The sequence below is a fragment of the Apis florea genome, unplaced genomic scaffold (assembly GCF_048593485.1).
Source record: "Apis florea isolate Af1SG1 unplaced genomic scaffold, ASM4859348v1 contig_3081_pilon, whole genome shotgun sequence".
Classification (NCBI taxonomy): Eukaryota; Metazoa; Arthropoda; class Insecta; order Hymenoptera; family Apidae; genus Apis; species Apis florea.
Genome location: NW_028256703.1, coordinates 549,766 through 570,552, shown reverse-complemented (window position 1 = coordinate 570,552; position 20,787 = coordinate 549,766). Strand labels below are relative to the sequence as shown.

General features: G+C 27.7%; 2 protein-coding genes across 5 annotated transcripts; one reads left to right on the top strand and one right to left on the bottom strand.

Moving 5' to 3' along the window:
• Window positions 1-728: 728 nt before the first annotated feature.
• Window positions 729-17,164, bottom strand: Swip-1 (EF-hand domain-containing protein D2 homolog Swip-1). 2 transcript variants are annotated; one of them, XM_086908710.1, is made up of 5 exons: window positions 16,739-17,164; window positions 6,225-6,761; window positions 5,144-5,291; window positions 3,054-3,188; window positions 729-2,389 (listed from the first exon to the last, which is right to left on the bottom strand). In XM_086908710.1, the coding sequence occupies exons 2-5, from the start codon at window positions 6,311-6,313 to the stop codon at window positions 2,255-2,257; spliced, it is 507 nt and encodes a 168-aa protein (XP_086764836.1). In that variant the 5' UTR covers window positions 6,314-6,761; window positions 16,739-17,164; the 3' UTR covers window positions 729-2,254. The 2 variants fall into 2 exon arrangements, with proteins under 2 accessions (XP_086764836.1, XP_086764835.1); XM_086908709.1 differs by lacking the exon at window positions 6,225-6,761.
• Window positions 17,161-20,769, top strand: LOC100869080 (uncharacterized). Of its 3 annotated transcripts, XM_086908705.1 has the most exons (5): window positions 17,426-17,596; window positions 17,783-18,342; window positions 18,417-19,268; window positions 19,450-19,701; window positions 19,811-20,769. In XM_086908705.1, exons 3-5 carry the CDS (start codon window positions 18,623-18,625, stop codon window positions 20,479-20,481), a joined length of 1,569 nt encoding a protein of 522 aa, XP_086764831.1. In that variant the 5' UTR covers window positions 17,426-17,596; window positions 17,783-18,342; window positions 18,417-18,622; the 3' UTR covers window positions 20,482-20,769. The 3 variants fall into 3 exon arrangements, with proteins under 3 accessions (XP_086764832.1, XP_086764831.1, XP_086764830.1); XM_086908706.1 differs by lacking the exon at window positions 17,426-17,596 and adding an exon at window positions 17,161-17,193 and having other exon boundaries at window positions 17,783-19,268; XM_086908704.1 differs by having other exon boundaries at window positions 17,433-17,596; window positions 17,783-19,268.
• Window positions 20,770-20,787: the final 18 nt, after the last annotated feature.

Below are 20,787 nucleotides of genomic sequence, written 5' to 3'. Positions count from 1 at the left end.
ATTAATTTTTAATGTAATGTCTTCGAAGTAAGAAATAATAGGAGCCGTATAATTAAAATTAGTGGCACGTGATCTCTCTCTGTCTTTCTCGCACAGAACTTTCCTTGTTTGTGACGTCACGAATACCTCCTTGTACATTCTATGTTCCTACTAATAAGTCGGAACTTCCAATGTCCAAACGCGAGATGGCACCACGAATATGTAAATTTTTTTAATTTAATTTTTTTGCTAATTTATAATATAATTAATGTTTTTATATGCTACATACGTATTTTTTTCTATTTTTATGTATATATGTATTTTTGTAGTTTAATAAGATAAATATAAAACAGATAAATATATTAAATTTTATGATAAGATTTAAAAAAATTTTAAAATATATTTTCTGCGTATATGAACAATTATTAAATATAAAATTAGTAAATACTTACGTTAAATTTTAGAAAATTTCCTCATTCTTTCACTTCTCAAATTATATTCATTCAACATAAATTTATAAAAAATCTATAAAAAATATTGTTTACATTATAATCAAGAAAAATTTTGAATATCACTTCTTTTCCAATTATATTCTTGTGATACAAAATTATAAATTTGAACAAAAATTTTTTTTAGTATTACAAATTTTGATTTTGATATTAAGAGAATATAATTCGAGAAAATATAATATACGAAATCTTTCTATTTTTAAGAAAAATTATATATTATTATAATAATAAAACTTTTTATATATATTAATTTTGAATTAGTACTTTTTTTTTTATTTCACATTAATTTGCAATATGCTAATACATATGTATATCGCAAGCTTAATGCAATTTGTACATATCAAAATCGCAATAAAATAATATAATTTTATCTTAATTATTAATTAAAATATTTAAAAGATGTTTTAAAACAAAAAATTTATTTACAATTTATAATTTTACAAACCTATTTAAGCTACACACTTCAAGCTATATACAATTCGCAACAATTATACATTAATATTTTTTTTGTGAAACATTTATAAAAATTATATAAAAATAATTTGAAATCGTCTTATATTATATTATATATTCGAAGAATTAATATTACTCAACTTTAAATCAATAATAAAATAATATATATATTACTATAATATTTCGTTTGATATTGATTTAAAACTGAATAATGTTAATTCTTCGATGAAATATAACATAATTGCATAATTATTAAACTCTGATAATTAATAAAAAAATATTCGATGTTGTATTTTAATTATGTTAAATATTGTAGAAATGTATGAATAGAAGAATAATTTTAAAAAATTCTCGATAAAATTACATTTTAATTTAGAAACAATAAAAAAAAATCAAACACATGTTGCGAAATGTTTTTCTTTTGAAGTCATATCTTTGCATAAAATCAAATTATCATATAAATTAATATATATATATATATATATATATATTGTATGTATATATATATATATATATACATGTACACATCAAATTCAGATATACTTATATCAATATCAGTCATGCATTTGCTAAAAGTTTTATAATTCTAATTTATATATTCAAAATAATCCAAGAATATTAGAAGAAACTTCAATAAAACATTCAATTCTTATCTTCTTATTCATTCAATCATATGAGATATTCGTAATATAAATTTATGAAAGGCTTAAAAAATAGCGCAAAGATTATAAAATTAAATTGTGCCTATAAGAAATATTCTCTTTTCACGGATAATACTTATTATACATTATAATAAAATTAAAAGATAAAATATCGATACTTCTAAACTTTAATACATTGCCAAAACATGATTCAAATATTATTTGAATAAATAAATCAAATAAATTTCATATTAATTCGTATTTAATAAAATTTTAATTCGTATATTTTATAAAAATTACTTTAAAATTTTTTTATTTTGAAAATTTTTCAACAAATGAATTTATCTAACAATATGCAATCTATCATTCGATTGACACAATGTGCAAAGTTTTATTAAAGTTAACTTAAAAATAACATCACTCTCTCTATATATATATATATATATATTTGTTTCAGTTTGTTAAAAATTTTCCATGAACTTAATATAAATTAGAATAAAAAACTTTTTCGTTCGATATCAGCATTATGCTATTATAAAACTATATTTGATCTACGTAATTCTCTTAGTCGGCCAATTTCTGTACGAAATTACTGAATCGAATTAAAAAAGTTCGTAATTTCGCTAAAATACAGAGAACGAGCTCAACACTTTCGATTCGCATATTTTATTTTCAATTGTCAAATAGAGCTGCTTTCTGTCTGAATTGCGCTCGTCTTTCTGCCTTCTCCTCCTCTTCTCGCTTTCGTTCCTCCTGTTCCATGCGAATCTCATCCTCGAACTTGCTCGCTTTCCGTAGTTGCTCGATCTGTGAAAATGGTAATTAATGCATCAGGAAACATTAATTAACACGGATACGCTTTCGTGAATCTTGAATTTGTCATGGATGTGATTTATTATATCATTGTTTTCCAAGCTTGAAGTTTTATCGACAATACATACACGAACGAAAAAAATAAAGTTTATTAATCGACTCTCAATAATAATTTTATAATGAAACAATGCGAAATATTTATAGTTCGATTATCGATATATCGTACAGGGAGGAGAAAATTAACTTTTTCGTTAACTAATTTTCGTTAACTTTTTCGTTGAATAAATTTTATAGAAAATAATTGGAATATTAATTATAAAAAAAAACGATAATTTATTGATAAAAAATAAATAAGTAGAGAAGTTAATCATTTTTATAATCATGAAATCAATCTAAAAATATTGTAATATAAATTTATATAAATTTAAATAAAACGACTTGCTGACTCAAGTAAACGTATTAAACGAATTATCATTTTTTTCCTCTCTCCATTTACAATTAATTTGTATTGGAATATGCAACTTTGAATTCACAAAGTATAACTGTATCATTTACTGATAACTCTCGTGAATATTAAATTTTAAGTTAGAAAAAAAAATATGATTTTATGATTTCAAATAATTCACATATAATTAAAACTTAAGAAAATTATTCATACTTTAGCCTCAAAGAAATGTTTAGCTCCTGTTACTCCTACTTCATCCACATCGACTTCTGTAAGACGTGCAAGCTGGCCTAATCCAGAATCTTGTTCCAATTCACCAGCTCGTGCTTTACGATAGATCAATAGAAACTGCAACAATTACAAATCATGTATATTTAACTATTAGAAGAGAAGAAATTCTTTTACAAAATTTTTTTGTTTTGAATCTCTCTTTTAAAGTCTGAAAAAAATTATTTAAAAACAAAATTTCTCAGATTTGTGATAGATATTATATTTAAAGTTTCTTTCTCTAAAATCGATAAAAATTTCTAAATTATCCTGGAGATTATCCAGGAAATATTAAATAAATATTTCATTTATTTCGAACCGATTTACCGATTAAATAAAACTAACATATCGATAAAATATCATTTTTTTTTCACATTAAATTAAGACACGAATCTTATTTTTTAATTTGTCGATTTATTAAATTTAATTTTCATATAATAAAAAAATATATATAAATAAAATACTACGTACAGTTATTTCATTCGCATTATCATCATTATCCACAGCGTACATTTGAAAAAACAGAAATAAAATTATTATCATTATTCGGCCGGAAACGTTTAGCATCGTTATTTCGATATAAAACCGTGCGAGATCTCTGCATCAAGGAAGCAGGATGAGTAAGGAACGGAAGGTGGAACATTGGTCAGCACGGTCGAGTTCAGTGACGCGGAGTGATTCACGATGATCTATGAAACGGGCGGCGATCGCGTGTATGGAGATCGAACGCTTTGTTCGCGGGCCATGAAGAGTCACGTAGGAACGTCCAGGTATGCATTTGCATCGAGGACTTTTCTTCTTGGCGTACACGCGTGTCTTTCGCACTCGCCACTTTGTTCTCCTCTACGCGCGACGAACATCGACCCATCGATTTTCTTAGCGAAAGTTTTCTCTGATAGCATGCAAAATACACTTCGCACGCTCCCGATTTTTCAACAGGTGTTGCGACATTCGATGCAGCGCGATACAACGGAATACGCTAATCAGGGAAAATATTGGAACGCTTTCTTTAATAAAATCGTTAACAATAGAAACATGCGTGTCAGACTTGAATGCGTATTTTTAAAAATTTTTAAATCCTAGTTATTTTAAGACACCAACATTGAATCTTTATCTTTTAAATAAATTGAAATCACTCTTAAAATCCAAAGATAAATTCGAATTAAACAGATAAAAATAAATTTATCAAGCTAGAAATTTCTATAAGTTATTCACACAAATTATTCCTTATCCAGAATTTCGAGTGACCCAACTTTTATTTTTGTATCTTGTAACTTTTTTCAATATTAAAATTATCCACAAACATCCATGGACTGCTTATCATGCGTATAATATTTATAGCATTCTGTCGCTAATCACATGTACTTGGCATGCGTATGTACTTCTTTCTTTTACCAAGTTATTCCGGGAAAAAAGTTTACTTGAGTGCATTTCACTGAAATAGAACGGTTTGACCCCCACAAATGTGCCAGGGCCACACATGGAGAACAAACACGGGCCATGGTGAAAGAGCATCGCGTCGAGCACCCCATGGAGCGGCACTATTTTTATGGAGTGTGTACATGGCACGTGCGGCCACGCGTTAAACTCGTCGATGCTCGTCGAGAGGAATAAAAACGACTTCCACATTCGAAAGTAAAAAGAGGCAAAGAATTCTATTAGGTAATTCCTTTTAACCATCTTCGAATTTGAAGAAATCTAAAAAAATCAAAATTCCACGCAAGGAAAAAAAAAAATGAATATTTTTAATTTCGAAAGTTTCGAGATTTTAGTCTACTACTGTGGAATACATATTTCGAATGATTTATCGATAATGGTGAAACTAACTTGAAATAAGGAAAGTATTCGCGAAAATAGTATACTACATGATCAATTTCCGTAACGAATCGGTTACATAAATATGGAATTATTTCCGGCTTTTTTACGTATTATTATATTTCATAATGGAGGAAGGAAAACTGGTTGAAACTGGTAGCTGCGCATTCAATGAGCTTCTCGAAAATGAACGGTAATCAAGATAAGAAATTGTTGCAAACCTCACGGAAGGAAATACGTCCATCGCCATCCTCGTCTACTTCCTGTATCATCGCTTTCAAACCGAGATGGGTCTGCGGTGCTCCCAAAACCTCCATCATACGTTTCAATTCGGATAAATCGAGGAATCCATCGTGACCATCATCGAATCTGTGAATAATTAATTATGAATTATTTGAATGATGATTTTGATAATGATTAATGATAAAGATCGCAGAAAAAACTTAATTCTCGATTATTAAAATTTTCATTGCTGAAACATATATATATATATATTTTAATAAAATAATAATTAATATTTTTTACTCGTGTTACGTATTTAAAGATTAGAAGAATTAAAAAAAAAATTAGAAATTTATATAAGAAATTTAACCATCACACTGCTGGCAGAAACTTTTAAAAATATAATTAGGAGAGTTAAATTTGTACATCAAGTTTCCACATCCGTTGTCGAAGGGTTAATAAATTAGTCAGGAGGAGATATTGAACCATCATCTGGATAGTGGCCCCCATGAGGGTCACTGATTGCCACGTATGTCGAAATGAATTAAATCATTATATCAATCAAAATCTCTTTACAAAAATGAAAAAAAAAAAAAAAAAAAAAAAACATGTTATATCTTTCAAATTTCACGAGTCTAAAAATCAAATTTTCAAACAATCTTTTACACAATATTATAAAACGATTAAGCACTAAAATGCGAGGGTAAAAATATTCCAGAAACACAAATACGTATATCCTGTTGGCAAGTTTCTTTCACAAACTTCCCAACCAACGTCTGGCCGCATTTTTTTCGAGTATCTCCTCCTGAATGAATGCAAACGAAAGCGTTTGGCCCCCTTTAATCGAGCAACTCGTTACTTTAATTAGCGTGTAACGCAATTATATGGAGGAAGGGAGGACGTGAGAACGATCGACAATCGTTGGTGTGTACCGATCTCGAAATCGGGAATAAGAGAATGTCAACGGGTTAAGGAGTTCGTTGGAGATCTGTCCGCGAGCCGGAAGCTCGTGAAATCGACTTTCCGTGTAAACGATCCCGATAACCAACTCGCGAATAGCTTTCCAAGGGAGTTATATACCGCATGTTGCATGCGGAATCAACGAAGCACATCGCTCGATAACATCCGTGGAATTCAGTTTGATCTGATCCAGGTTTAAAAATTTCCATCGACTGGAACAATATCGGTTGGAAAAAGATATAGAACGTATCACGGTTGTTCTACCATGTTGTTCTAACATATTTTGATGGTTGCATGATATATAACGTGTGAACGTTTTATCAAGAAAAATCAATGTATTTTTTTTGTTCAATTTTTAATCTAAATATAAAAAGTTATAGCAGTTGAATTTTCTTTTTTTCAAGACAGCTTAATGTCAATAAACTTTTATATTTTCAAGATTTTCGAATTAGAATTGAAACGAATCTCGAAATTCTTCGTAAAATCGAGCCTACTCGAGCGGAATATCGCTCGACTTCCTCTATCTCTAGTTTACAGACGTGATAACGGTTTTATCAGATAACCATTCGCGATTAAATAATCCTGTGTACTTCTTCTTCTTCTTTTCTTTTTTAATTATCGCATAAGCATAATCAGGCCAAACGGAAGATAAAATATCTGAAACATAAATATGATTGGAAAGGTTGTTAAACCGGTTCTAATTCTTCTGATCAATTGATATTGCAAAAAATAGTAATTTGATGTACGTAAATTGTGTTGCACAATCATTATTATAACCATATTCGCGGATAAAATCCACGATGATTCATGATATCCGACCTATCTTGTATTTTTTCCAAGATTTCTTAAATCACTGCGACTAATAAATATACATATATGCGCTCGATAATTGTATGTGATTAACATACGTTAATTTGCAGTCGGATGATATGTTGCGGATGATACGTAGGAAAAATAATACTTAACGGTTATCTAAAAACGATAATTTGAAATTCAATATTTATGTAAATTTGAACAATATTATTGAAATATTAAAATTAACAATTAATAATTATTAATAAAGTTCTTAAGTAAAAATACTTTTCAATAAATAAATGTTTAAATCATTTTTTTTTTCAAAACAATTTTTCTTTGTTGTAATTTTTTTCAAACATTTTAATTATTATATGTATTCCTGAATTATTAAATGATTTTTATATATTAATTATTTTCTTATCGCAAAGTTTGTTTTAACTTCCTTCAAACATATTGTATAAGTAAAACTTGGTTGTAAGTATAAACTTGAAGAAGCTCTTTTTGGCCGAAGTGGAGAGAAAGAATCGTCTGAAGGTCGAGGTTACACGTTTATAAGCACGGTCAAACGGCTCTGATCAATATGAGTGGGAGACGAGTATAGGTACATATATATATATATATATATCTGGTGAACTCGATCTATCTCTCCTTTTATACGTGATTCATTCGCGATTTCACAGCCAATTTGAATATTGAATTGATAAGCTTGTTTAATCCACGAATATCGATGTGAACGTCTCGTTTGAAGGACTTATAACAACGTTATGGTGAAATGTGATCTTTCAACGATTCGACGTTCGATTCATGTGATCAAAGAAGCGAAATTATTCGAATGATAATAATGAATACTAATTTCAATTTAGTCAGTCAAGTAGTTTTAATAAATATTTGGAATTTTTGGAATATATTTTCTTTATGCATAATGCTGATTAATTTGTCGATTAAATTTTTCTACGAATTAATAATTATAAAATAATTGTTAATATTTCTATGTAAGTATAATTATCTATAAGTATATTATCACGTAACTTAATTATAAAACTTTATAATAGAATAATTTCTTCCTAAGTCTTCTATCATTCTTATTCAATTTATATTAATGCAAGCTAGTTATTATATCTATTCAATCTATAAGAGAATAATATTTTGATAAATATTAAATATTCTTTGATAAAATAAAATTCACATCACGGCTAATTAATATAATCGAAAGAAAGCAATGATTTACTTTCAATTCAATATTATAAATTTCTCAAGCTAGATGCGAAACGATTTCTTCAACTTGTGACTTTTATTCCATGCTCGATCTTTCGATCCATTAAAATTTTATCTCTGTCCTTGACACTTCATTTATTACAGTTTTATCAAGAAATTTGAAAAAGACGCAAAAAATAAATTCAATTTTCATGATATTACTGGTATATCGATATTTTTCTTTTCTTTTTTTAGCCTCAGTTTTTTAAAAAAAAAAATCATCACGTGAACCATTTAAAATCAGGCCAGTTATTCTGTGACTATATACAGTAGTCAAGTATTGTTATCGCAAAATCAATTCTTGCATTATTGGTCGTGCTCGATTCGTTCCTGGTTGTTTCCCAAGACTATCCCAGAGGGAACTGGGTCAAGGTGACTGTCGGTACTTTGCCTGATATGTTTCCTCTCACCCTTCTACTACCATTCTTTCCAAGATCGATGCAGTAGAGATTCTTCTTTTGTATTTAGAAAGACGTCATCGTTGTTCTGCGCACTGGAACGTTGTTTTCCAACTACTCGATTTCTCATCCATGATCGCCAAAAAGTTGCAAATGTGCTTTGTTTTTTATCGACTTAATTAACCCTTTGAAAACAAATTTTTTTTTTTAGTATTTAAAATTTATTGATCAATTTCATTGATAGACTGTGAATGTTTATACATTCGCAGTCTATTTATTAATTATTTATTAGATATAATAATTTTGAATATAAATTTTGTAATAAAATTAAAATAAAATTATAAATTTAGTAAAAATTGCTGTAGCATAGATGAAGATTTTTGTGACTGATTGTAAACAATTAAAGTTTCCTAAAAATTATTTTTTAGAAAAATTAGAAAATCAAGATAAAAATGCATCATACTCATATTGCATATTCAAATGCAGATGAAATAAATCACTTCTGAAACTTCTGAGATAATTCAAATCTCACAATTTGAACAGCTCAAAATCGTAACCGGCATACAAAGTATTAAGCGTGCAACGTATGCATCCAGAGTGGTGTATGATGAAGATTATGCGACCGAGAGTGTGACAAAAGAGGAACGGTATAAAGAAAAGTGCAATTGAGCATGACTATTGAATAAGAATGAAAAAGTCGACGAAACGGTTTTATTGTGCATGATACTTAACACGATGGTCTCGTGCGTTAGAAATGCACTTGATTTTCGCTGACTCTGAGAAACACCCTTAAATCCGGCTGAAGGGTACAATAATGACCAACTGTTCGGGTACAGGTCTCTATATGAAGACAATAGCAACATTGAACAGCACCTCTAAATTAACACTAATACATAAATATATACTTAAATACACGTATTGTTACGAGTTAACAAGTCTTTGTTTCAATTTTTAAGAAATTTTTTAAATTTGTAATCGTACTGATACAACTACAAAAAGTTGTTTTAAAAATGGAATAAGTTTTTAAAAAAAAAAAAAAATAAAATGCAACGCAAACAATATAACGATCACAGAATACCGATCAATCTTCATCCATCCAATAATATCCACCTAATAATAATATCTACTTTACAAAGGAGAAAAAATTAGGTTAACATGATTCCATTCTTGACGCAAATATCCAACATTGTTTCACTAACCATAAAAGCATCGAACCTGATCGATATGAAATATCTTCATGGTCGTGTCGTCGAATAAATATCTAACACTGTTTATGTATTCAGTACGCATGATTGTTGCGAATGGTTTTGAAGTAACGGTTCGATCCTCGTTGTACAACAAGTTCACCAAACTTGGAACCGCATTCCGTACGAACCTATTTCTTCTGATAACACATGAATCCCAACTTTTACACGGTGGAAATTACCAATCGATTACATCCTACGAGAAAATGAAGAAAATACGATATATAATTAAGATTTACTCGACTTATAATAAATGAATCATAATGTTTGCAATATTCTACATGAAAATTCTTCTCTTTTGAATCATTTTTTGCAAATGAACATTTTGAGAATGACTATTCGAGAATAATTTTTGCTCTCAATATCCATTAACAAAAAATAACATTTAAAAGCAACTTTTCACTTTTTAATTTCATATTTTCAAACATATTCCAATGATAAAATTGCAGCAATGTACATCGATCTAATATCATAATTTAACCAAGTATCTCTGGTTGGGATGAAATGTCGAATACACCAAACCATAGAACCGCAAAAAAGATTATCTTTCTTTACGCAGTGCAAAAAATATAGTTCGATTTGAACCGCAATCGAGGCGAATAACAGGCAGTATCGCGGTTTCTTTGTCGTGTAAAAGTAAAAGGTCGTTCGGTATCCGCGAATTTCACAACGCGATTTCTAAGTATTTTAGATAGTGTTTCAGAAAACTGTTCTATCCGTTTGGATGTAATTACACCTGTCCACCCAGCCATTTCTAACGATGGAAATTTCACGTAAATACTGATACATCATACATGTTTGATGAAATTTCCAGATTTTTAATGACTTCTTTAGCCTAATCGTCATTTTCAAATTGTTATTAAATGATTTTAAATATATCTTAATGCGTGAGAAATATTTTCCACCAGTATTTGGAATAAGAAATGGGGGGCTATAAATAGATATTATTAATTTGACTAATTTCATTTAACGTTTCATGCTATATCTGTTAATGATATTATTTTGTTAAATTACAAACATTGAAAGTTTCATATAATTTAACTTCTATGGTTAATTTGAAAATATGAAATTAAATTGAAATTTTTATTACTTTTATCATGAAATAATTCATTTTCTTACAATAAAATCTTTTTTAATTAATAAAAAATTATCCTTCTTAAAATTATTTATAGGATAATAGAAATTTGAAGTAAAATGAGGTTAGATAGCTATTGAAACCGGAACTAGTGAGAAGATAATTGCAATCTATATGGCTGCATCCAAGAGAAAATGACAAAGTACACGTTTACTATCAAATGTCAATGAATCTTTATATCAAATCTGATACAAAAGTGAGATATACGTATTTATAGTCACTCAAGCGTGATAAATATTACTTGATCATTTTTCATTACATTGGTTTTCTCGATATTTCATCGTTATGTATTTTTATTCCTTGCTTAATATCTAGAAATCATCTTTCCACGAGAATTAGATATTTGTTTTACTTTCACAATTATTTATAATGAATTATTTATAGTTAATTAACTATGTATCGAATACAGGATATATTAGAATGTAAAAAGACTTTGAGAAATTACTTGAAAAATAATTCTGAGTAAAAAGTACCATATGAATGTAAATCTTGTATTTTATTTAATATTTAAATAGTAATTATGCTTTCTTTGATTCAGTCTTTTACCAAAGGATTAATTTTTTCTTTTAATTCTATCTTTTCACAGTGATTTCAAAGAAAGTCATGAAAATATTCAAACGTGAGATAATTATAATTAAATAAACGTGGCAATTACTATATGATCATTTTCATATACACAATATAAATTATAATGACGTTTGATCGTTTGATAATGATCACATATGGCACATAATATTATTGAATATTAGCGTCATAGAACAATAATATATGCCACGATAAATTACTTCCGCTTTTAAATTGTAAATGTTGTAGTTGGTTGTGTGGCAGCTACTTAATGTCATGTCGCTAATGTGTCATTATTTGTCATTCATAATGCTAGTTGGTTATCTGTTTGAAGAATATCTCATAGCTGTTTATTTTTGTTGGATGATCAGTTTTCATTATCAGTCTCATATGTATAATATTCTTTCTAACTTCATTTAACAACGTGTTCTAATATTATCAATAAATTCTAATATTTTCATAAACATTAAAATGTTATCATCATCTCTTCCAAACAAATTTTTCTTCTGAAGTATGCATTTATTCTTCACTATCTATCTATACCTCATCTATACTTTCAAACTAAAAACAATCAACTTACGAATTAAATCGAAAGAAATCTACTCTTACCTCGTGACTTTCAAGAATTTCCAAAGCAATGACTATTAATAAATCGACGATTAAACAAGTCGATTGTTAGACTATACAAAGCAGCTGATATTGGCCGACAATAAATTACAGATGGCCAACCATTCGAGAAGCAAGAGACAGATTTATTGAACATTTGTTGCCACTAAATTACATGCGTCAGAGGTATACATATTCCGCCTGCGTGCTATATGATGACCAATCTCTCTTTTTCTTTGTCTTTTTTATAGAACAATTGTACATGTCTTCAAAACCGGTATAAAACACGATATAACGTATTCATTACATTGTTCCAGCTTGTATTTCTCTTGTATACACGGTACAAGGAAATTATTTTTCATGGTGGACACGTTCAAAGCCTGGCCGTTTCCAAATTTCATATGCGACAGAGGTTACGTCGCGCTATACAGGAAGTGATCGAGGGGAACATGCACAGTGAATTCATCTAGTGACTAACTATAGGTAAAACATACGTAACCTACGTAACGCTTTGATTCACACGCGTCTAAGTAGTGTAATGTATACATGCGATTCTGATTCATTTATCACGTTGCCGAGCTTGTCATTCGCATTTAATTCACTTGATAAATTTTTAAATGAAATGCGGTATTGAATTGAACATATATTTATGAACATAATGAACCGTTCTCAATTCAGAAAACGCAAATGAAAGTTATGTATACATTGTATATATATATCAACGAAACTTGATTTTTCTTCTGTATTAATATCTTGAGAAATTGTTTAACTGTAATTTAAGATAAATTGAAATTAAAGTATATAAGTATAATATATTAAGTATATAATTTTTAATTATTATAAAATAAAAAAAAAATTTAAACTGTATAATACTTATCAGAAAAGAAGGAAGAAAAAAAGAGAATAAAAAAACATCCTTTGATCATTTTAGTATACGTGCTCGACATTATAACCTAAGACAAAAAGTGCTTATAAGTATGTGTTTTTAAGTAGTTTGAGTGGCTATTAAAAATGATTATTATTTCTTTACAGAATATTTACGACTATGAGATTAAATTGCACTCACATGTGGGATGGTAAGGTGAGTAGTACTTGCATAGCGTTGATGATTGAAATTCTACTTCTAAACAGAAAATACGATTGGAATAGTAATTACATTTTCAATAAAATCCATAGAATCGATCAATAAACATTGTTAATATTCTTTGAAGAATCGATTGTTATTTTATTACATCTTTTTTACAAAAGATGCTTCAATTGAAAAAAAAAAATTTTTTATTTCAATTTCTTTCCATGGAAGTCGTATGAAAATCGATATAATAAATTTTTATCTCTGAAACACCGAAACTCTTTTTATCAATAATTGTTAAGGAGGAAAACGTTAAAACTTTTAACGATACTATTGATCCAAAAGTTGGAAACTAGATTATAAGGATATATTGTATATATCCCTTTTCTGAGAGGATGTCTCTTTTTCATAAATAGATGAATTTTTAGAACAACTTTCAAATAAAATTGTTTTCTTCTGATAAATCATTTATCATTTTCCTTCATTTCATTTATCTTTAAAAATATTGAAATGTCATAAATATCACAGATATCGAAGCAATTTTTTTATTTTATTTGAATATTCAAGATATAATTCAAGATATAACAGGAGCGCCATAATAAAAGTTTTTTCACTATAGAACTGTAGAAGAAATATAAATCAGCTTTTCAGCATAAGAAATTGTACAAAATTCTTACGAAATTCTCATCAGAGCCTAGAATCTTGATGATCTTCAAATACAACTCCTTCGTCCATCTTTTTATAGCTCATTTTCTTTAATTTGTTCAATATTGCGCGATTGAAAATTCTCTGTATAAAATTCTCATAAACTGTTCATTAGATTTTAAAATCAATAAAGACCTTGCATCTGATTCTTCTTACAAGTTTCTAAAAGCACACAAGATTCATTCCACATTCACTTTACTCCTTTCAAAAGACGAACAATTCATTTCAAGACCCCGTAAGCTAAAAACAAAAGCACCATTACACTCTCTAGAGACTGGAGAATTTAATAGAATTAGGACTCGAACTATTCTTCCATCCAGCTATGCAGTAAAATTCAATGCTGCAATTTCATCGAGAGGAAAAAAGTTGTTTGGCCATGGTAAGATCGGCGAGACCAAGAAACAAGCGAGGAAAAGTAGATATGTACTTACTGGTTTCTCTAAAGACAAGGACAACTCCTTGGATGGTGATAGCGTTGCAGAGTCTTTCCGGTTGAGGTATCATCCATCGTGTGTACGATACCTCATCCACGTGCTTATGTTTCACGGTGAAATTTTGTACCGGATACATCGACTCGGATCTCGTATAAATAATTGAATGACGTTTGTTTTATCAGCGTTTATGCTGTGAGGAATGCAGTTCAGCTATTTTTGTTTGCTGATATAATGTACTATATGCGGTTCATATCAAAAATAATAAGATTTAGTAAATTCAATTATGCAAAAATATATAGATACATATAATATGTTGACATATTTAAAATATGTATTATTATATTTAAAAAATATGATCTTAAATTTCATTTTTGTGTTGCATTCATATAAAAATGAATTTGCATATATATATTTGGTAATGAGATTGAAAAAAGTAAGATGGTGATATATAATATGTTTCTATTAATTTTTATGATAATTTATAATAATTTATCATTTACATAAAAAAGATATAAGATAGAAATTAAAATTATGTAATTATACAAAATTTTAATACTTACTATAATCTATAAACTGTTTGAGTGAAAAAATTTTCATTTGGGAATCATTGATCTTCTTTATAGAGAAATCTTTATAAATTTCTTTAATAATTTCAAAATAAAATTCATGATAATTCATGTAACTGTAAAATTGTTATTTAACAAATATTAATGAATTAAAAATGTCGACATAATTCGTTCTCTCCAATTAATATTTTTTTAATTATTTAACACTACTTCAATCAATAAAAAACGTGAGGAAATGCGCTTCTTATTTCATCGTGATAACTTCAGCAGTCATAATGATTAAATAATAATAATTGCATTGCTGAAATTTTGTAGCTAAACCGCGAAATAATCGTACACAAGGCTTTCGAGGATGCACCACAAGTGGTCGTCCACCCTGCCTTCTGCCTTGTCAAACCTGCTGTCCGGTTGACTCCGAAATACCTATAAGAAGAACAAGAGAGACAGAGGACAGACCTCGAGGTCGTCTGTTCTGGCCTCCAATACGGTTATACAAACTCATGGAGAAGATTCTTTTCTTTATCATTACTACAAAATTATTAATATCACCAATTTTGTTACGTGCGATTTCGTAACGTCTCAATTTCAATTTTTCTTTCTTTTTTTTTTTTTTTTTTCGAAGATCATTGTATGAACAAATATCAATCGTGGAATTAGAATGTACTTATATGTATTTCGAATCAATTTTTACAAACGAATGCTCCAAACAAATATCTTCATAATATAATATCTTCATACTCTCAAAATTTTACATATATTATGCTTAAAGTTTTGTACATTAAATTGTAAGCTAAAAATAAAATATACATTAATAAACAGAAGTGTTTTAACGATTAATCAAAGCAAAATACCAAATGTAATCAAATAGGTTATATTATATTACAACTGATATCTTGCGTATTATTTTGTATATTCTCATACGTAAAAAGTAAATATCTGACCAAAGGAACATGATCTTTCTGTAGGGAGTAACGTAAACTTGAGAGAGTAAACACAAACAAACAGGAAAACCACAGTAAACGCGACAAAAGTCGTGATTCACTCTCGATTTCCTTTGCGTTTTATCTCGCAATTTTTTATCAAGAATGAAAAAGAACAAAATTTTTTGAACAATACTGATAATATTATATTCAACCAATTTTAATTGTCAATTAATCGCATAAATTTTTATTTCGATATTAATTTATTGAATCAAATAGCCATTTATTATTGGCTCTAATAATAAGAAATCAAACATGGCTGAATAAAGCAACTATATATGTATGTATTTCAATTCAAAATATATTTTGTATGTATCCACTACACATATTATAGACATCACTACAAAATATATATCTATTGGAAACTATTCTTTAAACATGAGTTTCTTATCGCATTTTTATATAGATTTTATGTAATAATACGTACTGGATTTATTTTAATGTAGTTATATTTTTAATCGCCTTTTTTTAAAATTTTTCATTTAATCTTTATTATTATTATTATTGTCAATGAAAATCTGATTAATAAAAAAATAATAAATCAGCCATATTCTAACATTTTACATTATTTTTTTTTTTAAATTTAATATACATTATATGATTGATATTATAAAATTCACATAAAATATATATATATATATCTAACATTCAATATCTAATCTGCGTATACAAACATATAGACCTAACAATATATAAACTTTAATACGCACAAAAATTCCATGAAAATAGATCCTTAGTGGAAAAAAATATAGGTCCAGATATTCGTTTCTAAGAATTATATTCAGAGTGACGATGAATGACAAAATTTTTTCGGCTTTTTCTATTCACGATCCATGGGAAAAATTTTAAATGGGTAAGAGAAGAAAGAAACGGAAGGTCCTCACCTGTTGAAGGTCTGCTCATACTGCTTGATCTCACGACGGGATAACTCGTGGAATTCGGTATAAACGTTCACGAATTTGTATTGCTTTTTCACATCTTTCCCTTCTTCAAGCTCGTCGTTGATCCTTTGCCTCCTGCTAAGCAGATTACTGAGCTCCGCGTCTGCCGGCATTGCGATCGTTTCACCCTTCGATCTCTTGTTATTAACCTTTACGATATCGATTTTGCGATATACGACCAATCGATCTGTTTAATACTCGAATCGAACAAATATATGTACAGAAAATGAAGTTGCAAGACAACGTTTCACACGGAATATAATACTAAAAAGAAAAGTGAAGTCGTAACACGAAAATTGCGACGTTAACTGTCAAATTCAAAACTAATGGAACGAAAACAACGCAACCGGTGCGATGAGCCAACGTGCACTGACGGTCTACTGCGTGGCTGGCGGGTAGTAGGTACCTTTGGAAACCAGTACCGTAACAACGTGACGTGGCGAATGGCGCATTTTGGTTTATTTTTCACATTTTTTTTATTATTTATTTTTTAAATCTAAAATACATTTGTAAAATATATTAATTTCTTCAGAGAAAAAAAAACTTTTATTTTTATGATATAATTATAAATTATATATAATTTAAATTTATTAAATTTAAAACTTTATTCAGATTTTTATTTCGTGATTTGTTTCTTACGGAAGTTGATTCATATCGACTCGATTATTTTGATAGAAATAATAACCTTTGAAGAATTTTCACGATGATTTTTACAATTTATTAATCTAAAATGAATCGTTTTGAAAATTAGAAAAATTGATATTTATTTACGAGGATAATTTAATTATCTTTTCATTTTCGGTAACTTTATATCTAAGATTTAAGTATAAACACTTTCTTATTTAAATACAAAATTAACACATTATTGATATTCATATAATCATTCTATTTTATACATATTGTCTTAAATCTTAGTATCTTTATGAGCAAAAACTGTTTCCTGAGGCTATTATAGGTTGAATGTATTTACATATAGAAAATTTATAGGTTGAATTTGTGCGTGGAAGACTTTATTGGAAACGGTTTTCAGTCGTGTGCTGACATTCACGTCAGAAATATTTAATATTCACAAATATTGAAAGTGGAATTTTGAAATTAGCATTAAAAATAAAAATTTGCATTTCAATTCAAATTATTGTAATCAAATAAAATAATAAAAAATATATAAATGGAAGATATTTATTCGAATTGTTGAATTATTGAAGATTAAGAAATAGTGAAATTTTGAATTAAAGGATTGCCAAATTCGAAAATTATAACAATCATTAAAATATATAAATTGTAGAAAATGAAAATTTTTAATTATGCAAATTATCGAATTCTTAAACTTTAAAATAAGAGAAGAAAGAAAAGAAAAAAAACTAAGAAAAACAATTAAAAAATTCATAATCCTTGAATTTTGAATTTGTGGAAAGTGTTAAATTATAAAAAATCAAATTGTTTATCTTAATCGAATGAAATTAAAAAATTTTAAATTGCAGTTATTAAGTTATAAAAAAATATCAAGCAAATTCTAAATTTTCATTCAAAAAAACTCGATTATACAAGTAATTTTAAATATTCAATTAATTGTTTTGTCTCTTAAAAAATATGAAAAAATTTATATGCTATCCTGTTAAAGGTAAAAAAGAAACAGGAAGCTCATCGATATCGATACCCTTTTGAACGTGATTCATCAGCGTTTGTAACCCTTCGTTCGATAGAATAGCAAGACTTCCGGATGATATAGGAAGTTTATCAATGTGTTGTTCAAACAGAATTATGATATACATATGAATCATATATTGAACTTATTAGAAAAGAAATCATTGACTTAAGAGATATAAAATGTCTTCTTCATCCGAGAAATTAAAAAGAAAATCCAATATAAATGGTCAATCTAAAAAGAGCTTTAATTTTTGTAGCACACCTGTGCTAGGTAAAACAAATAAACCAGATAGCATAAGTGTATCTGCAGTTGATACTAATTCTTCATCGAGTACGAAAGAAAAAAAAAGAGAAATTGTAGCTAAAGATATTGAGAAGAAACAGAAAAAGAAAACAAAATTAAAGCAAAAGAAATTAAAGCAGAAAATAGAAGATATTAATAAAACGGAAGGGAGAAAAACAGAGAAAAAGAAGAAAAAAAAAAAGAAGAAAAAAAGATCAAAAGAAAAAATAATACAAATACATTCCGATGAAAATTGGGAAACGTGTGATGAAGTCCCGCGGCAATCTTCAATGAGAAATATTACTTCAAGATCTGAAAGTGATATCTTGTTTGGAGATTTAAAATCGCCAGAAAAAATTCGAGAAGCACCCCATTTTATTGAAGAACGTTTAGAATCACCGATTTTACGCCCTCGAAAATGGGAGATCGAAAGTCCAGAAAAAATTAACTTTGAAGAAAATGAACTATTGCCCTTGAAGGATTTACCGTTGTCTTACATACAATATAATGATTCTGATGACGAAGATGACGAGTTACTTCTAAGTAATTATTTATTTTTTTAATTATTATATTTCATATTATTTTGTATTATTATTATGCTTTTATTTTTATAGTATTTCATTATTTTTAATCATAGTATTATACTATTAATTCTAGAATTAATTAATGTTAAATTTATTTAAAATAAAAGATAATATGTAACTAATTGTATTTGTATTTTTAGAAAAAGAAAATTTAATTAAAACGTATTTAGGAGTTAGAAATAAGAAACAAAATAAAAACGATGTAAGAATTGAAAAATGTAAATCATGGTTGATCGATGTATCAGTTCCAACAGCCAAAAGTGATTTTCTTTGGGAAAATTTTGTTAAAAATAATCATGAGAATATTGGTAGATATCTTAAATCACCTGTTTATAGAGCAGAAATGTCATCAGTGGAACATCCTAAAAAAATGAGCAATGAGAATGAAAAAAGTATATTAAAATATTAATCTTAAAATTTTATTTTGTTTTAATATTATTAAATATTAAGTATTAATATATGTATAACGCTAGTATATCAATCACGTATTGTATATTTTAGGTAAAAATTTTGAAATGCAATATGAAGAAAAAATAGCAAGAAAAAAGGAAGATTTTAAATCAAATAGAATGTATAAAGAAATGGATACTGTGCGTGGATATTGGGATAAATCTTCGAAAAAATGGATTCGTGTTTATGACCAGTACAAATACCCCGGAAATGAAGACAATGAATGTAAAGGGATGACCTTAAATCAATTTCTTCACAAATGTAAAGATCAGAAAGAACATGTAATAGAACTAACATCTAGTTCTTCTTCTTCGATACAGCAAAATATTAATCAGAAGCTTGAAAATTTAAGAAGTAGTCCCAGTGGAAAAAGAAAAAGAAAAAAAGAAAATATTGAAAATTTCCAACCTAAATCTAAAAAATCTAGAAAAATGATATTAGATGTATCAGATTCGGAATTACAAAGGATAAATAGAGTTCGCCGATTTGCATCACGATTATTTGAAAAGGAAAGAAAAATGTATAATATGTCACCCACAATTTCAAAGGATACTAAATTTGAACATACGATATTTCCATTAGAAAAAGAAATTAAAAAGAAATCGGATAGTAGAATAGAAGATTGCAAAAAACAAAGATTAGACGAAACAAGAAAAAAGCCTGTGATTAAATCAATAAAAATAGTAAATTATAATATAAATACACAAAATGAGCAATTATAAATTGTTTTTAAAAGAACAACTTATTTATTCTTTTTCACTTATTCTCAACTTATTATATAAAATTATATATTTATATTTATTTAGAAATAGATTCAGTATCATAGAATGCTGGATAATCTTTAATTTTCAATATTTTTTCCGCAATGAAGATAAACATTTTTTCTTCATTCTTTATAAATTATATTTTTGTGATTATATATTCAAATTTATATTTATATAATCAAATTTATATTGTATTTTCGAATTATGATTCGAAGAAATATATGAATATGTTTGCATTCAGAAAAACGAACTAAGAATGAAATT

Coding starts and splice junctions, on each gene's coding strand:
- Swip-1 (XM_086908709.1), bottom strand. CDS start 16,908: ATGCCGGCAGACGCGGAGCTCAGTAATCTGCTTAGCAGGAGGCAAAGG. Junction 5,292..16,738: donor TATGAGCAGACCTTCAACAG/GTGAGGACCTTC, acceptor AATTATTCACAG/ATTCGATGATGGTCACGATG. Junction 2,390..3,053: donor AACATTTCTTTGAGGCTAAA/GTATGAATAATT, acceptor CCATTTTCACAG/ATCGAGCAACTACGGAAAGC.
- LOC100869080 (XM_086908706.1), top strand. CDS start 18,623: ATGTCTTCTTCATCCGAGAAATTAAAAAGAAAATCCAATATAAATGGT. Junction 19,269..19,449: donor AGATGACGAGTTACTTCTAA/GTAATTATTTAT, acceptor TTGTATTTTTAG/AAAAAGAAAATTTAATTAAA. Junction 19,702..19,810: donor GAGCAATGAGAATGAAAAAA/GTATATTAAAAT, acceptor TGTATATTTTAG/GTAAAAATTTTGAAATGCAA.